The sequence below is a fragment of the Hemiscyllium ocellatum genome, chromosome 31 (genome assembly GCF_020745735.1).
Source record: "Hemiscyllium ocellatum isolate sHemOce1 chromosome 31, sHemOce1.pat.X.cur, whole genome shotgun sequence".
Lineage (NCBI taxonomy): Eukaryota > Metazoa > Chordata > Chondrichthyes > Orectolobiformes > Hemiscylliidae > Hemiscyllium > Hemiscyllium ocellatum.
Window position 1 is genome coordinate 22,926,755 of NC_083431.1, and position 13,694 is coordinate 22,940,448.

General features: G+C 40.3%; 1 protein-coding gene across 1 annotated transcript in view; it reads left to right on the top strand.

Annotated features, from left to right (window-relative positions):
- acaca (acetyl-CoA carboxylase alpha) overlaps nucleotides 1-13,694 on the top strand; it is a 266,712-nt gene that overhangs the window by 152,600 nt on the left and 100,418 nt on the right. Inside the window, exon 41 of the mRNA XM_060847834.1 lies at nucleotides 12,785-13,054. Within this exon, the coding sequence (XP_060703817.1) occupies nucleotides 12,785-13,054 (270 nt within the window). The remainder of the gene's footprint in view (nucleotides 1-12,784; nucleotides 13,055-13,694) is intronic.

The following is a 13,694-nucleotide window of genomic DNA, read 5'->3' on the forward strand; positions in this document are numbered from 1 at the left end:
AAACTTATATCCAGTGTTTGAAGTGTCTGAGTTCCTGGACAACAAGGGCAGTTTTTTTGTTCCAGATGATGGTTTTGCTCTTAGCCATGAGGGTTCATGCATTCCAGCTTCTGAGATTGAGTTTGACTTTGGTTTTCAGACTGCAGGTAGATCAGTTTGCTGGATGTGGTTTTCCAGCCAGGTTGATGACCGAGCAGACCAATTTTTAGGCCCCTTTTGTAGTTTCTTGCCTGTGCAGGCTGAGCACAGTGCATCCTTAAGATCAGGCCTGCTCAGTCGTGAAGAAAGCTGCTGAAATCTCTGTTATTCCTTTTCCAAGAGTGAAACAACTGAGTCAGACTCCACCACCTACATGCTGGTCCAAAGCTTCCTGATCTCCCATTTCTGTCACTGTCACTTCTTGCCACAAGGCTTATGTTGTGTGTGTCAACATTGGGGTTGAATTCTTTTAGCTAGACACCTTTTTAACATGGAAATGCTGTTGCACAACAGGCACACAGTCCCCGACAGAAAGTAGACCCAGTTCCAGTAGGAAGGAAACCTCAGTTACTAGGGGTCTCTTTACTTTGCAGCCTTCATCTACTATTTCAGCCATTGCTATCACACAAATATCTTCCGCCTGGGTTGACATTGAGGGTTAGTTTTGGATTGTACTTTTTCTGAATCCTTCCCTCGACCTTACTATCATGGATGATCCTGTTAGGAGTTGAGAACTGCTGACTACATTGTTCTCACGATCAATGCAGCACTCACTCCTCTCCACTGCATCAAAGTAGCATTCCACACAATGGGTTTATGTAATATAATAAAGCAAAGGAGCACATCTTTGACAAAGAATCACAATTAACTGTAGTCTGGGGGACTTTAGAAATGCATTCTATGGTGAAAAAGGTGGAATCACTGACTCAAAAGCCATGTTTTACTTTCTCATGTACGGACATTAGAAATTATTGACCATTTCAGAGGTGTAATAACAGCAAGCACTGGTTATTTCAAAGGAACATTAAATTTAGGAATGAGAAAAAAAAACATTGACCTTTTGAGACTGCTCCTCCACTCAGTTAGGTTATGGCTCATCTAGTTGTGGTCTCATCTCCACTTTCATATCTGTACTCCACGACCCTGACTCCCTTGTCCATCAAACTTTTGACTCAGTCTTGAGTTAATTTAAAGACCCAACCTCAATAGCTTTTTGAGTAAGATAATTCCACATTCTAATGACCCTCTGAGGAAAAGATCCTCCTCAACAATTCAAAAATAAGGGGTCTCCCTTTTTAAGACAGTGTCCCCTTTGTTTGAGCCTCTCCTCACAAGAGAAGATATTCTTTGGGTATCCACCTCATCCTTATGTTTCAGTAATGTCTTATGTTTCATTCTTTGAAATTACAGTGGATGCATTCAAACTTTCTTCATAAGATCATCCTTTAATCCAGGAACGAGCCGAGTAAGCCTTTTCTGAATTGCTCGGAATGGAATTAGAGCTTTTATTCAAATAAGATGATGAAAACTGTACACCCTGCTCCAGATTTCATCAAAAACTGTACTGCTGCAGTAAAACTTCCCTACTTCTGTGCTACAATGCCCTTGCAATAAACAACAATATTCCATTTGCTTTCCTAATCTTGTGCTGTACCTGCCTGCCAACTTTCTGTGATTCATGTACCAGGAACTGAGTTCTGTAATCTCTCATTTCAGTAGTGTACTGGTCATCTGTATTTACTCCCAAAGCGGACAATTTCATATCAACTCCTGTTGGAGGACTACACTGGCAGTTCACAGTGCCTTATTATTATGGCTTTCTTCATCTTTGAGGCTGAGAGTAGGATGGTTGTTTTTCCATAGGAGGCATCGCACTTTTTAAAATTCCCTTGTGGGAATTGGACATTGCTGTCTGAGCCAGTGTTTGTTGTCCATCCATGGTTGCCCTTAAAAAGATGGTGGTAAGCTGCTTTCTTTAACAGCTGCGATCCATGTAATGTAGGTAGTGTCACAATGCTGCTAGGGAGAGAATTCCAGTATTTTGACCTGGTGACACCTGAAAACATGGTGATATATTTCCAAATCTGAGAAAGTTGATCTCAATCCCATGTTCACCAAATGTCCAGAACATGGGCTATTTCCAGCCGTGCCTTCAAGAAGATAGTCAAAAGAAGCAGTCTCATCCAGGATCAGTCTTTCTTCCTGAACCTGCAATCAGCAAAGATCAGGTTTTGAAATGAAACATTTCTGGTCAGTGCAACAAATCTGCTAAGTGATCTATGGGGAAGGTTGTTTTAAGACTGCTTTCTTAAATATGTTTGGATGTAAATTTTTTCCTAATTGGAGTTTATTAAATAAATGAATGGTATGTCACAAGGAGTGCCAACGTAGAAAACAACAACAAACAATGGCAAGTGATAGCCATTTCAGGTATAGAACTTGTGACAGAAGCTGCCTGTCTTTGAATTGTGCTTTTAAGCCATCAGCAAAGGTTCAACATGTGAAACTACTTCATTTCCAACAGATTTGCTTCATGTCTGATGTGTGGCTTAATTGGAAGGATCCTAATAGAATATGCAGTTGCCAAACTTTCAGTCCGTTTTGTAGATTATGTCCGCACCTCCGGAAAGCTTGTTCTTGACAAGATGAATAATGGTGGTGAATGTGAAGGAAAGGGTGGGGGTAATGGCATATCCCTGCTTGACCTCAAAATATTCTGTCATATTACCCATCAGTGAACACCATCACCAATTTCTTGTCGTGGAAGAGATAGAGGACGCTGAGAATTTCACATGGACAGCTGGCCTTTGACATGGTCTTCGGTAGCACTTCCCGATTGAGTTAAAAGCCTTGGTCAGATTCATGAAGGCCAAGTAGAATTGGTTGGTGTTCTTCTTGGCATTTTTCTTAGAGCAGAGAAAATAGTGTCCATAGATCCATTGTTTCATCAAAAGCCGCAGTGGTTTTCAGGAAGGATTTCCTCCGAGACTGGGTGAAGTGCCGAGCGAGGATTCAGGCAATGATCCTCCCAGTGATGGAAAGTGGGGACATAACTTGGTAGTTCCCTAATCCATTTTGTCTCCTTTTTTGAAGGTGGCAATGGCAGTATTTCTGAGAGTTGCAGAATTTTTTTCTTTGTGCCAGATTTTTCAAATACAGTTGATGGAGATAGCATGCAAGGTCTGTCAGCTAGCACAAATGGAAGGAATCCAACATAACATGCAATGGTGGAAATCAAACTTGTCTAATCCAGTGTTGCTATACTGCATAAGCTCCTGAGAGCACAAGGGAAATTCAACAAGGCTCTGCTCTGCCTGCAGAAACTATAAAGTGTCAGTACCGAATTGAGCCATTAGAGATGGGAGCAAAGTAGATCAAGCCAATTCAAGATTATGGCTCAAAGTTTATATCAATTCTAGTCACCATATTTAAATGCTTTATGCTCACAAAATGTACTGATTTCAGTCTTGATAGTACTTATTGGACTGAGCATTTCTGGATTTCTGAAGTCGAGAATTTCAAGGATTCAGAAAACTTCTTGAATGATGGAATTTCTTCTCCTATTAGTCCTAAGTAACCAATTCTTTACTCTGAGAATATTCTCCCTCGTTCTGTACTCTACATCGAAGGGAAAAAGCCCTTCCTGCATTTTAGCTGTCAAGCCCTCTAAAAGTTTTATATGTTTCAATGAGATTACCTCTAAATCTTTTAAACTCTGTGGAACGTGGACCCTTTCACTTAAATCAGTCCTCATTGAGGAAACCCACTTGCCGGACAAAAAAAAGGTCTGTCTAATTTGATCTTGAATATGCTCAGTGACCCAGCCTCCACTGCTCTGTTTTTACTCCTGTCAGTAAATCTATTATAACAGATTGTCCTCTTTGTTCTTGTTTGCTGACAACATTTAGGAGACAGATTAACTATCTAGGCCACTTTTCGCAGATTGATAAACTAACTTGAGTAGTATTTTCTCTCCTTGGCCCCCCGTTTAAAAAAAAAATTCATTTGGTTGTGCATAACTTGTGTATTGCTGAAAAAAGACATTTTGAGAAAGCCTGTTGCCTTGCACTCATCAGGACAATTTGCAAGAATACTAATTAAAAATTAAATTGACATAAATTGTATGAAAGGAGAGTGCTCTTTAGTTGACAAGTAGACTCTCGTTGGGTAGAGGCTGGCTCATTATAGGGCAGTGTCCTAACCAATCAGTTCACGTGACTGATTCAAAATTTAAACAAAACCTGTCAATCGGTATTAATGGGTGCATTTTCAAGGCAAAACTTCAAAGGTCACCAGTGATTACTTCTGCTTTGCGAAGATGATTAACATCAACTTGTAATGAACAATGCCATGGTCAATTTTACTTTGGCCTGGGTTTGTATTTGATATAGTTAGTTAGTCACAGCATCTAAAAACTTGTTACAAGGAAGGAAACAAAACAAAATTAGAGACATCTTGAAAATGGGTCGCTGTGCCCCTTAATAACATTTTCTGGATCTCCTTCTGTTTACTGTGTGCAACATTATATAGTGATTTGTATATAGAACTAGAAATGAATCCAAATATATAGATAATGATAAAATTGGGGAGATAGTAAAATAATATCAAATGACCAATGGAAGTTGTAACTTGTTAGTTGTAATTCAAATTCAGTAACTGTGAGGTGGATTATGTTGATTTTCAAAGAGCAAAACTGTGAGAAAGCTAGTAAATGCGCAGTGGTGAATTCGGAATGTGATTATAATTGGACTTTTGTGCTCATCTTTGACATTGTACTCTATTTGTGCTGAAAATCACTTGAAGATTGATCTGATAATGGTACAGCAATGTCCATGTCACAGCTGGGACTTCGTGGGCATGTTGTGTCCTCTCCAAGGACCTTAACATCTGATGGTTGGGCCTCTCCAAGGATCCGATACACACCTCTGCCTACTTCATCATAAAGATTTACAGACTGGCTTCACTGCCACAGTTTCTCTGTGGCAATTAAAGTGCAGGCAGTCTCACTTTGTTTTAATGGCTCCTTGTCCATTTGGGCTGCCACTGTGATCTGTGCAACTTTAACTGTCAGATTGTGCATCTGGTAGGTAACAGACCCCCAATTTCATAGACCACTCAAATTAACATCAGCCCCTGGCAGCAGATTTCTCTGGGATTACTGGATTCCCCAGGATATAGCCTGATATAATGTGACAACAAAGATGTTACTGACATTTATGAAAAGAAGGCATACTATTGAGAATCTTCTTTTCATGTCTATGCTCGTTGTTGCAAGGGGCATCAGAGGACAGTTTCTGCAGAACACCCTCAATGACTGATCCAATTCATTGGCAGCATTTCAGTCTCTTAGGATCCTGGTAACACCTTGTCTGAATCCTCAACTTTCTGCAGAAAGCTGAACCTCCTGAATAGTTTATTCCTGACTCCTAATATTCATACATAACAAACCATGAGACAAACATTCAGCATATTTCACAGCAAATATCGCTTTATTTAATTGTACACCTAGAGAGGTAGAAGTTTGCTTCAAAATATTATTGCCAATTGCGGTAGAAGAGGTAAATATGAGAGAGGTATGTGGGGTGTTCTAGGATATTAAGAGTGAAGGTAGCTGTTTTGACAGTGCTGTCTTAAGAGAGTGAAGTATGTGTTGGTGATTAGGCAAGAATGGGAAAGTGTGGTGACATCCTACACCTGCCTTTGTGAAGTGTTCTCATGCCTTGCTGCACTCTTGATCAAATGTTGCATGATAATGACCCGGGAGCCAGTGTCAACTGACACAATTGATTTGTCTGGCTTACTGAAAGAAAGGCCCAGAACTACGAGCTGCCTATCTTTGTAGCTCTTGGAGATGGACTTGGATGTCTTCATTTAAAACAAAAAGCTGATTGTGCTGGTTCTCCTAGTGACCTATTGTGGTAACCAAAGGGCACAGCTGGTGTTTCAAGTGGCCTTGAAGGTGTCACTCCGGACTGATTCAGGGAGAGAGAAACTGTATCAAGTATTTTCATGTAAATTCTTTGTAAAGCCTTTTGTCAGCTGTTTATCTTGCCACAGGACAGTGGTTTCGTTGTTGCTCCAAGTGTGCAAAGTACTTTTGAAAGTATATGTTGCCATATACATGTTTCAAGGTGTGGAGGTCCCACAAATTTAAGCAGTTTCTGTTTTAAGTCGCAACATAGCTGCTCCAAGAAAATGTCAGTTATTCCAAGGAAATTTGAATATCACTTCAGGTGTTAATGAATGACTTAACTGATGTTCAAGAAAGTCTGGGCCAAAATTAAAGATGTTTGGAAAGTTGCACATAGAACACAGTAGGCACATGGAATTACTGTTTGCACATAGGATAAACCTTAAGCAATGTGTTGTAAATTATATGTAATTCTATTTATAGAAAGTAAAATACAATTCTAAGTAATATTCCGGATACTTTGATGGCTATTTATACCAATTGCCTAATGTTGATTTTCATCAACCCAGCTATCTGCTGGTAGAATCTGATGGAGTTGAGGTCAATGGAAAGTAAAACAAAATGAGGTGCAAAATGAACAGGTTATCTGATTCCAATTTTCTCAGCTGTAGAAAAAAGTTTAAATGACCGGTTTTGCATTGGTATGAAATACAGTTGTTTTTGGTTCCGCATCAACACTAACTTAAGTAACTGTGAAAATTGGCCAATTCACAGTTAAGCAATTGAGAGAAGGACTCCATCAAGAATGGTTCAGTGGTCAGTAGCATAAACATTCCCATTGAATTAACAAACAATGCTGAAAATCCCGAAATCCAACTTGTAGCGGAGAAAACAATCTGATATGTTGTTCTCTTTAATCAATGACCCACTAACAAAATTGGTTTCTGACAAATTGAGTAGGTTAAAGCTGTGCATTTTCAGTGAGCCTTTAATTACAGAAAAAGATGGGTATGCATACTTCTCATCACAAAAGAAGTTTTTGACTCTTGAGGTTTTAATACTTGGCTTGGTTTATACCTGATGTTAAAACTGGAGTAGATTGCATTGTGCAATCTATGTTAAGTTGCATAGTTTGTGTGTGGGTACTTGGAAAACCCTTTACAATTACGCCATATGTTAGCATGCAAGGAGGTATGGTTTCACATTGAAATAAAAACAGAAAATACCTGATTTACTCATTAGGTCTGGTAGCATCGCTGGGGTGAGGGAAACAAGGGACACACTTTTAAGAAGCGAAGAGATGCACGGTTGTCACCCTTGGAGGGGGGGGGGGGGGGAGTAATTCTCTTTCTCCATAAATGATTCCAGACCTGAATGTTTCCAGCATTTTGTTTTTATTTCAAATTTTGATCTTGTCTGTTCTTTTTATTGTTGGTCTTTGTGGGGTGGGTGAGGTGGGAACTTTGGAAAGCATAGCCTCTACTTCTTGTACTCATTGTTTTGATTGTAGAATGGTGAAACACTGCAGAGCTGATTTATCTCTGCTTTCTGTCAAGGAAATGCTCAGCTGGTGCATGCAAAGTGTGGAGAGGCCCTTTGATTTTAAACTGCTTGTATTTTATTGGATATTCTGACCTCTTGCAAATACAGGCTGGAATTATTTCAGCCTGTTTCTAATAGAATTCTGGTAGAATGAGACAGAAAGATTGAGATTTACAATAGAATACCATAGAATCCCTACAGTGTGGAAACAGGGCATTTGGCCCAACCAGTCTACACAAAACGTATCCCACTCAGACCCATTTCCCTACCCTACAACCCAACATTTCCAATGACTACTGCACCTAACCTACACATCCCTGAACCCTATGGGCAATTTAGCATGACCAATTCACCTAACCTGCACATCTTTTTACACTGTGGGAGGAAACTGGAGCACCTGGAGGAAACCCACGCAGACACTGGGAAAATGTACAAACTCCACACAGACAGACGCCTGAGGCTGGAATTGGGCTAGTAGCATCAATTGGTTCTGAATCAACATCCAGTTTCTTTCAAGGAGATTTGCTTTTTGCAATGTATTAAATAACATGTGGTACCTGAAGGTGACTGAAGATATAACGGCCATTTATGGGATGAATGTGAAACGTTAAAGGGTTAATTTGTCTGCTGATGTGTAAGAAATTGGGTTGCCTGGGGGGGGGGGGGGGGGGGGGGTGCATTTTTCTGTCTTGCAGGCAGGATGTGAAAATCTAGTCATACACTGTAAAAGCTGTTGTTTTAAGGAATGATCCAGTTGCGCACTGTTTTAAGGAATAACCTAATCACTTCATATTGTTTTTGGGTAGCATGTGACTGAGGGGGAGTGGCAGGAGGTTGTGTCTTATGTGCATGACTGACTGATGTAAAACCCTGTTTGAAAGGACAATGATTCCCTTGTTTGGGAGCCTCGCTTGACACACTTCGCAAGCATAGCAAAGAGTGTTAAGTGACCCTCCAAAAGCTTGTACTTGCTGAAATAAATCGTGGCTGTTCTCAGAAGTTGGCATGTTGCAGTTGCATCAAGGTGTAAGAATATCCAGAAGGGAACCAAACAAAGGTTGATGCATCAGGAATAGATGATTGGGGGAAATTGGCTATGGAGACAGAGGAATAATGTCAAGGCTGTGGTGATTTTGGGACTCTACAACTGCATGGGCCCCCATAAAGGTTGGGAATCCCCGAGTGGATACAGTCTATGCAATAGCAACAGTTGATACTTGATCATTTTGTCAATTTGTTTTCCATTACCTCTGATAAAATTGCCTTTTCAAGGTTTGACACTAGGTAATATTCATGAGTTCCTAAAATGAAGAGGCCTCAAAGCAAACGATGCTGCTGCTTTACACTTTACCATATTCTGTCTAGACCTTAAAAACTTTTGTTAGATTTACTAGAGGGTGATTATTGCTGAAAAGCTACCTATAAGCAAGGATAAGTCCCATTAAATTAAATTAGGAAACAGTTTAAATATTTGGCCCTCTTTCAGACCCTGATTTGAATTAAAAATTACCCACTTGCATTAGAGGTCTTCTGCAGGGAAGGTTCCTGAACAGGGGCCTCCTGTTCTGAACATGCCAAGGAACCCATACATCCAGTAGGTAAGACTATCTTCATAGAAATCATGTCTCTCATGTGCTGTGTTCTGAGATTCAAACGTTCCACAGCGCAGTCAGCTACTTTGTCAGCTGTTGTGAAGGAACAGGTATGTCAGGTAAATGGGTGGTTCTTCAGGTAGGTGAGAGGTGTGGTGGATATTGCACTAGCTTAGTGATGTGGATAGTTAGCTAGGTGGATAAGGTCAATAAGGCACCAAGTTGATAGGATGCCAGATGGAATGCCTGGTGCATGAGGTGAGTAGGGTGTCAGGTAATTGAGTGCTTGGGATTGTTAGTTCCAGTGGCATGAGTAGGAATTTGTAAAGTTGGATGACTAGGGTGGCAGGATACCAGGTAAATGAGTGAGTGCTTCGGGAAGGTCAGGTACTATCAGATCAAACAGATGGGAGGAAGGTGAGTCAGATGGTTAGGTTGGTGAGATGTGGGGTCATACCGGCACTCTGGGGGATGTTAGATCTGGGGGGCTCAAGATAATGGTGGGATTGGATATCTGGTCCAGCATGTTTGGTGGGGAAAGGGAGTTTAAGGGTCCGGAGGGTGTAGTTAACGGGTGTCCGTGGTGAGTGCAATTTCAATTTAATAGTTCTCTGGGAGATGTGAGAGGATTAAAAATCTGCTCATAGCTGTTAATCTTCACTGAGTTGGAAGTCTCCAAATTCGGTTTCTTAAACCATTCCTATGAAGTCAACTGTGCTTGGGATTCCGCATTGTCCCATCATGTGAATGCAATCTTAACTGCTTCACAGACGCTAAATATCTGGCTCGGCCTTTAAACGTCCATATATTTTCAATTGCTATTTCTTACTGTTCCTCTAGGTGGCACATCATCCCACTTAAGGTTGAATTACCTGCAGTTTTATTTTTTCAGTATAAAGTTGCAAACTGCAACAATCTTGAAAAGCAAGCACTGTCCACAAATCTTGTTAGCCGTCCTTCCTTCTCAATTTGAGAAGGTGCATTTTTAAATTTCTATTTCTGTAGGCCTCTACGTTATAAAGTTGCTCCTTTTGGATCAAACTGTCTTATTGATTGTATATGAAGTATTTTGATTTGAACTGTCAGCTTTAGCATTTGCAAGTCTTCAGAGCAAAGGCCAAAAGTATGCTCAAATAGGCAGGCTTCAAGGTGCATTGCAAAGGGAAAGGGGGATCTTGAAAGAACAAAGAAAATTACAGCACACGAACAGGCCTTTGGCCCCCCAAGCCTACGCTGATCTAGATCCTCTATCTAAACCTCTCGCCTATCTTCTAATGGTCTGTATCCCTTTGCTCCCAACCTATTCTTGTATCTGTCCAGATGCATCTTAAGTGATGCTATTGTGCCCACTTCTACCATCTCCACTGGCAATGCATTCCAGGCACCCACCACCCTCTGCGTAAAGAACCTTGCATGCATATCTCCCCTGAACGTTTCTCCTCTGACTTTGAACTCATGACCCAAGTAATTGAGCCTCCCACTCTGGGGGGAGAAAGCTTCTTGCTATTCACCCTGTCTATAGCTCTCATGATTTTTGTAGACTTTAGTCAGATCCCCCCATAACCTCTGTCTTTCAAATGAAAATAATCCTAATCTATTCAACCTCCCTTCATGGCCAGCGCCCTCCATACCAGACAACGTCCTGGTGAACCTCCTCTGCACCCTCTCTAAAGCATCTACATCCTTTTGGTAATGTGGCGATCAGAACTGTATGCAGTAAGTAAGATAGTTCCAGACTTATATCAAGGTAGATTAAAGCAAAATTGCCAAATCAAGAATGTAGTGAAATACTCCTCAATTGCTTCAATGAATTCCGGTTATTTTCAAGAATCTCAACACTGCAAAGCAGTTGGCTTGATTGACACTCTATCTGCTACCTTGCACATTTGCCATCACTGGTACACAGTGGTTACAATGTGTGTGTGCTATCAATAAGAAGCATTGCAGCAACTTGGCGATTTCCCATGGGCAATTAGATATAAATAATGAATGGCCTTACCACCAATGCTGCATCCTAACAATTAATGAGGAGGATGGAGTGACTACAATAACAAAACACATAAACCGTCAAAATTTGAGGAGCTTAAAGAACTTAAAGCCTTATAGGTCTGGAGGATGTTATAGAAATAGCAGGGCTCAAGGCCATGGCGGGATTTGAAAATTGTGATGATGTTTTTAACATAGAATTGTTGTGGGAGCCAAAATAAGGAGTTGATATGTGAACAAGACTTGGGGACAAAGAGTCAGAAGTAGACTACCCCTGATGGGGTTCAGTGCGATTGTGGCTGATCTATGATCAAATTCTCTCACTCTCTTTCTCTAAATACCTTTGGTTAACAAAGATCAATCAACCTCAATTATAGATGTAAAAATTAAGATAGCATTAGTTACCTTTTTTGGAAATCTTTATCACCCTTTATTGGGGAACCCAAGGTATAGAGTCTGAGGAGAAAACATTGCAGATGATTTTCCAGCTAAGACTTGCTAGGTAAGAACAGAACCAGGCAATGCCAGTTCTACCAAGCTAGATAACAAAGGATGAAGAAGAGGATAACCTGGTCAACAGTGTTAAACTAGGCAGGATGGTTGACTCCAGTTCAATTCCATGAAACAACTAGGAAAGGAGTGGTGAACAACTCCTCTGTCTTCAACCTCTTCAGTTGACTGGAACAACAATTAACTTTCTTATTAACATGAGCCTCTATTTCCCTCTAAAATGAAATTTCCCGATGTAAGTGGCCTTTTGCTGATACATTAGGCATTGTTTATTTGAGTGAAAGAATCATTTTATTTCCTGCACCCCATCAAAGTGATCTATGTGGAGTTTGCGCATTGTCCCCATGTCTACGTGGGTTTCCTCCGAGTGCTCCGGTTTCCTCCCACAGTCCAAAGATGTGCAGGTTAGGCGAATTGGCCATGCTAAATTGCCCATAGTGCTAGGTGCATTAGTCAGAGGGAAATAGGTCTGGGTGGGTTACTCTTTGGAGGGTCAGTGTGGACTTGTTGGGCTGAAGGGCCTGTTTCTACACTGTAGGGAATCTATTCTAATCTAATCTAAAGTGATTCTTGTGCTTAGAGTTTTTCCTCTGATTCTCACAGATGTCCCTCAGGAACATGCTGTTTCCTCTATTTGACACATAGATCATCTCAAAAGTCTTTATTTAAAAAAAAACTTGACTTGATACTTGTAATATCATATTTTTGCAAGTGTTTTATTTTAGTTTCAATATCAAAATGCAATTGTAATTCGTAGCTTTAATTTTAGGGATATTTTTCAAAGCGTGTTGGGCCAACAAAAAAAAAATCCAAATCTGCTCAAATGTTTGCAGTTATGTCTTAGAGTCAGGAGGTTGTATGTTTAGACATCCTTCAGAAATCCAGCACCAGAAGGACACTTCAGTGCAAAAGTGATGGAAGTTTGCCAATTATTAGATGAGATGCAAATTGACATTCCATTCGCCTAATAAGATGTATGTACAAGATTGTATGCCACTGCTTAAATAGCTGAGAATTTTCCTTGCATATCAGTTACCATTTCTCTCTCAATGTCGACAACTAACCCTACCAGAAAGTTAGTAACTAGTCATTTATCAAATCTACTCTTTGGGGAATCTTCCTGCCATGATTTGCTCACCTAACCACACAAAACAATTTATTCTGTAAATGTGGTAATGCATTAAATACAAATGTTGTTTGTTTTCATAATATTCAGTATTCCCTCCTGCCAGCCTCACTTCTTCGGGTGGTTGTGTTTTTGCAGATTGGTATGGTGGCCTGGAAGATGCACCTAAAGTCACCAGATTGTCTGGATGGCCGTGACATCATTGTCATAAGCAATGACATCACTCACAAGATTGGGTCGTTTGGACCCCAGGAGGATCTGTTGTTCCTGAGAGCCTCAGAACTTGCCAGATCCAAAGGCATCCCACGTATTTACATAGCAGCAAACAGTGGAGCAAGGATTGGATTGGCAGAAGAAATTCGACACATGTTCCATGTAGCCTGGGAAGATCCTGCTGATCCATATAAGGTAAACATTGGCTCAGAATGGATAATTATGGGAAAATTACTGTTTTCAGTTATCTCACCTTAATCACGGTCTCCAAATCACTTAATTTCCTATGAGCCTGAATAAATTGAATCCTTGTAAATTAAATCCACAATACTGACAGTGATTTATTTGCAGTTTTATGCGTTGCCCTGCTCTGTGTTTACTGCTGCTGTCTTTTTTAGAGTCTCTGAATATCTGACTCATTTTTTAAAAAAAAACCCTGTGGAACTCAGTGAAGTTGCTTTAAAGTTTCAATCAGGTCTAAAATCAAAGTTAAAAACTGAAATAACTGCAGATGCTGGAAATCAGAAACAGAAATTGTTGCTGGAAAAGCTCAGCAGGTCTGGCAGCATCTGTGAAGAGAAATCAGTTAATGTTTCAGGTTCAGTGACCCTTTCACAAATTGAAAATCAAATTTGTTCCCCATCATCTATGTCAAACTGTTTATCTTGCCTTTGTATTAATGTGACCTTTCCATTCACGTGGTTGCTTAAGTAGAACCTATGGAACTGGCCAAATGTTTCTTTGTCATTCAAAACCCAAGTGTGATATTACTGACCCTGCAAAGACTAGGACGAAAACAATGATGAGTGATTTACTGTGATTTAATATTTGCTAA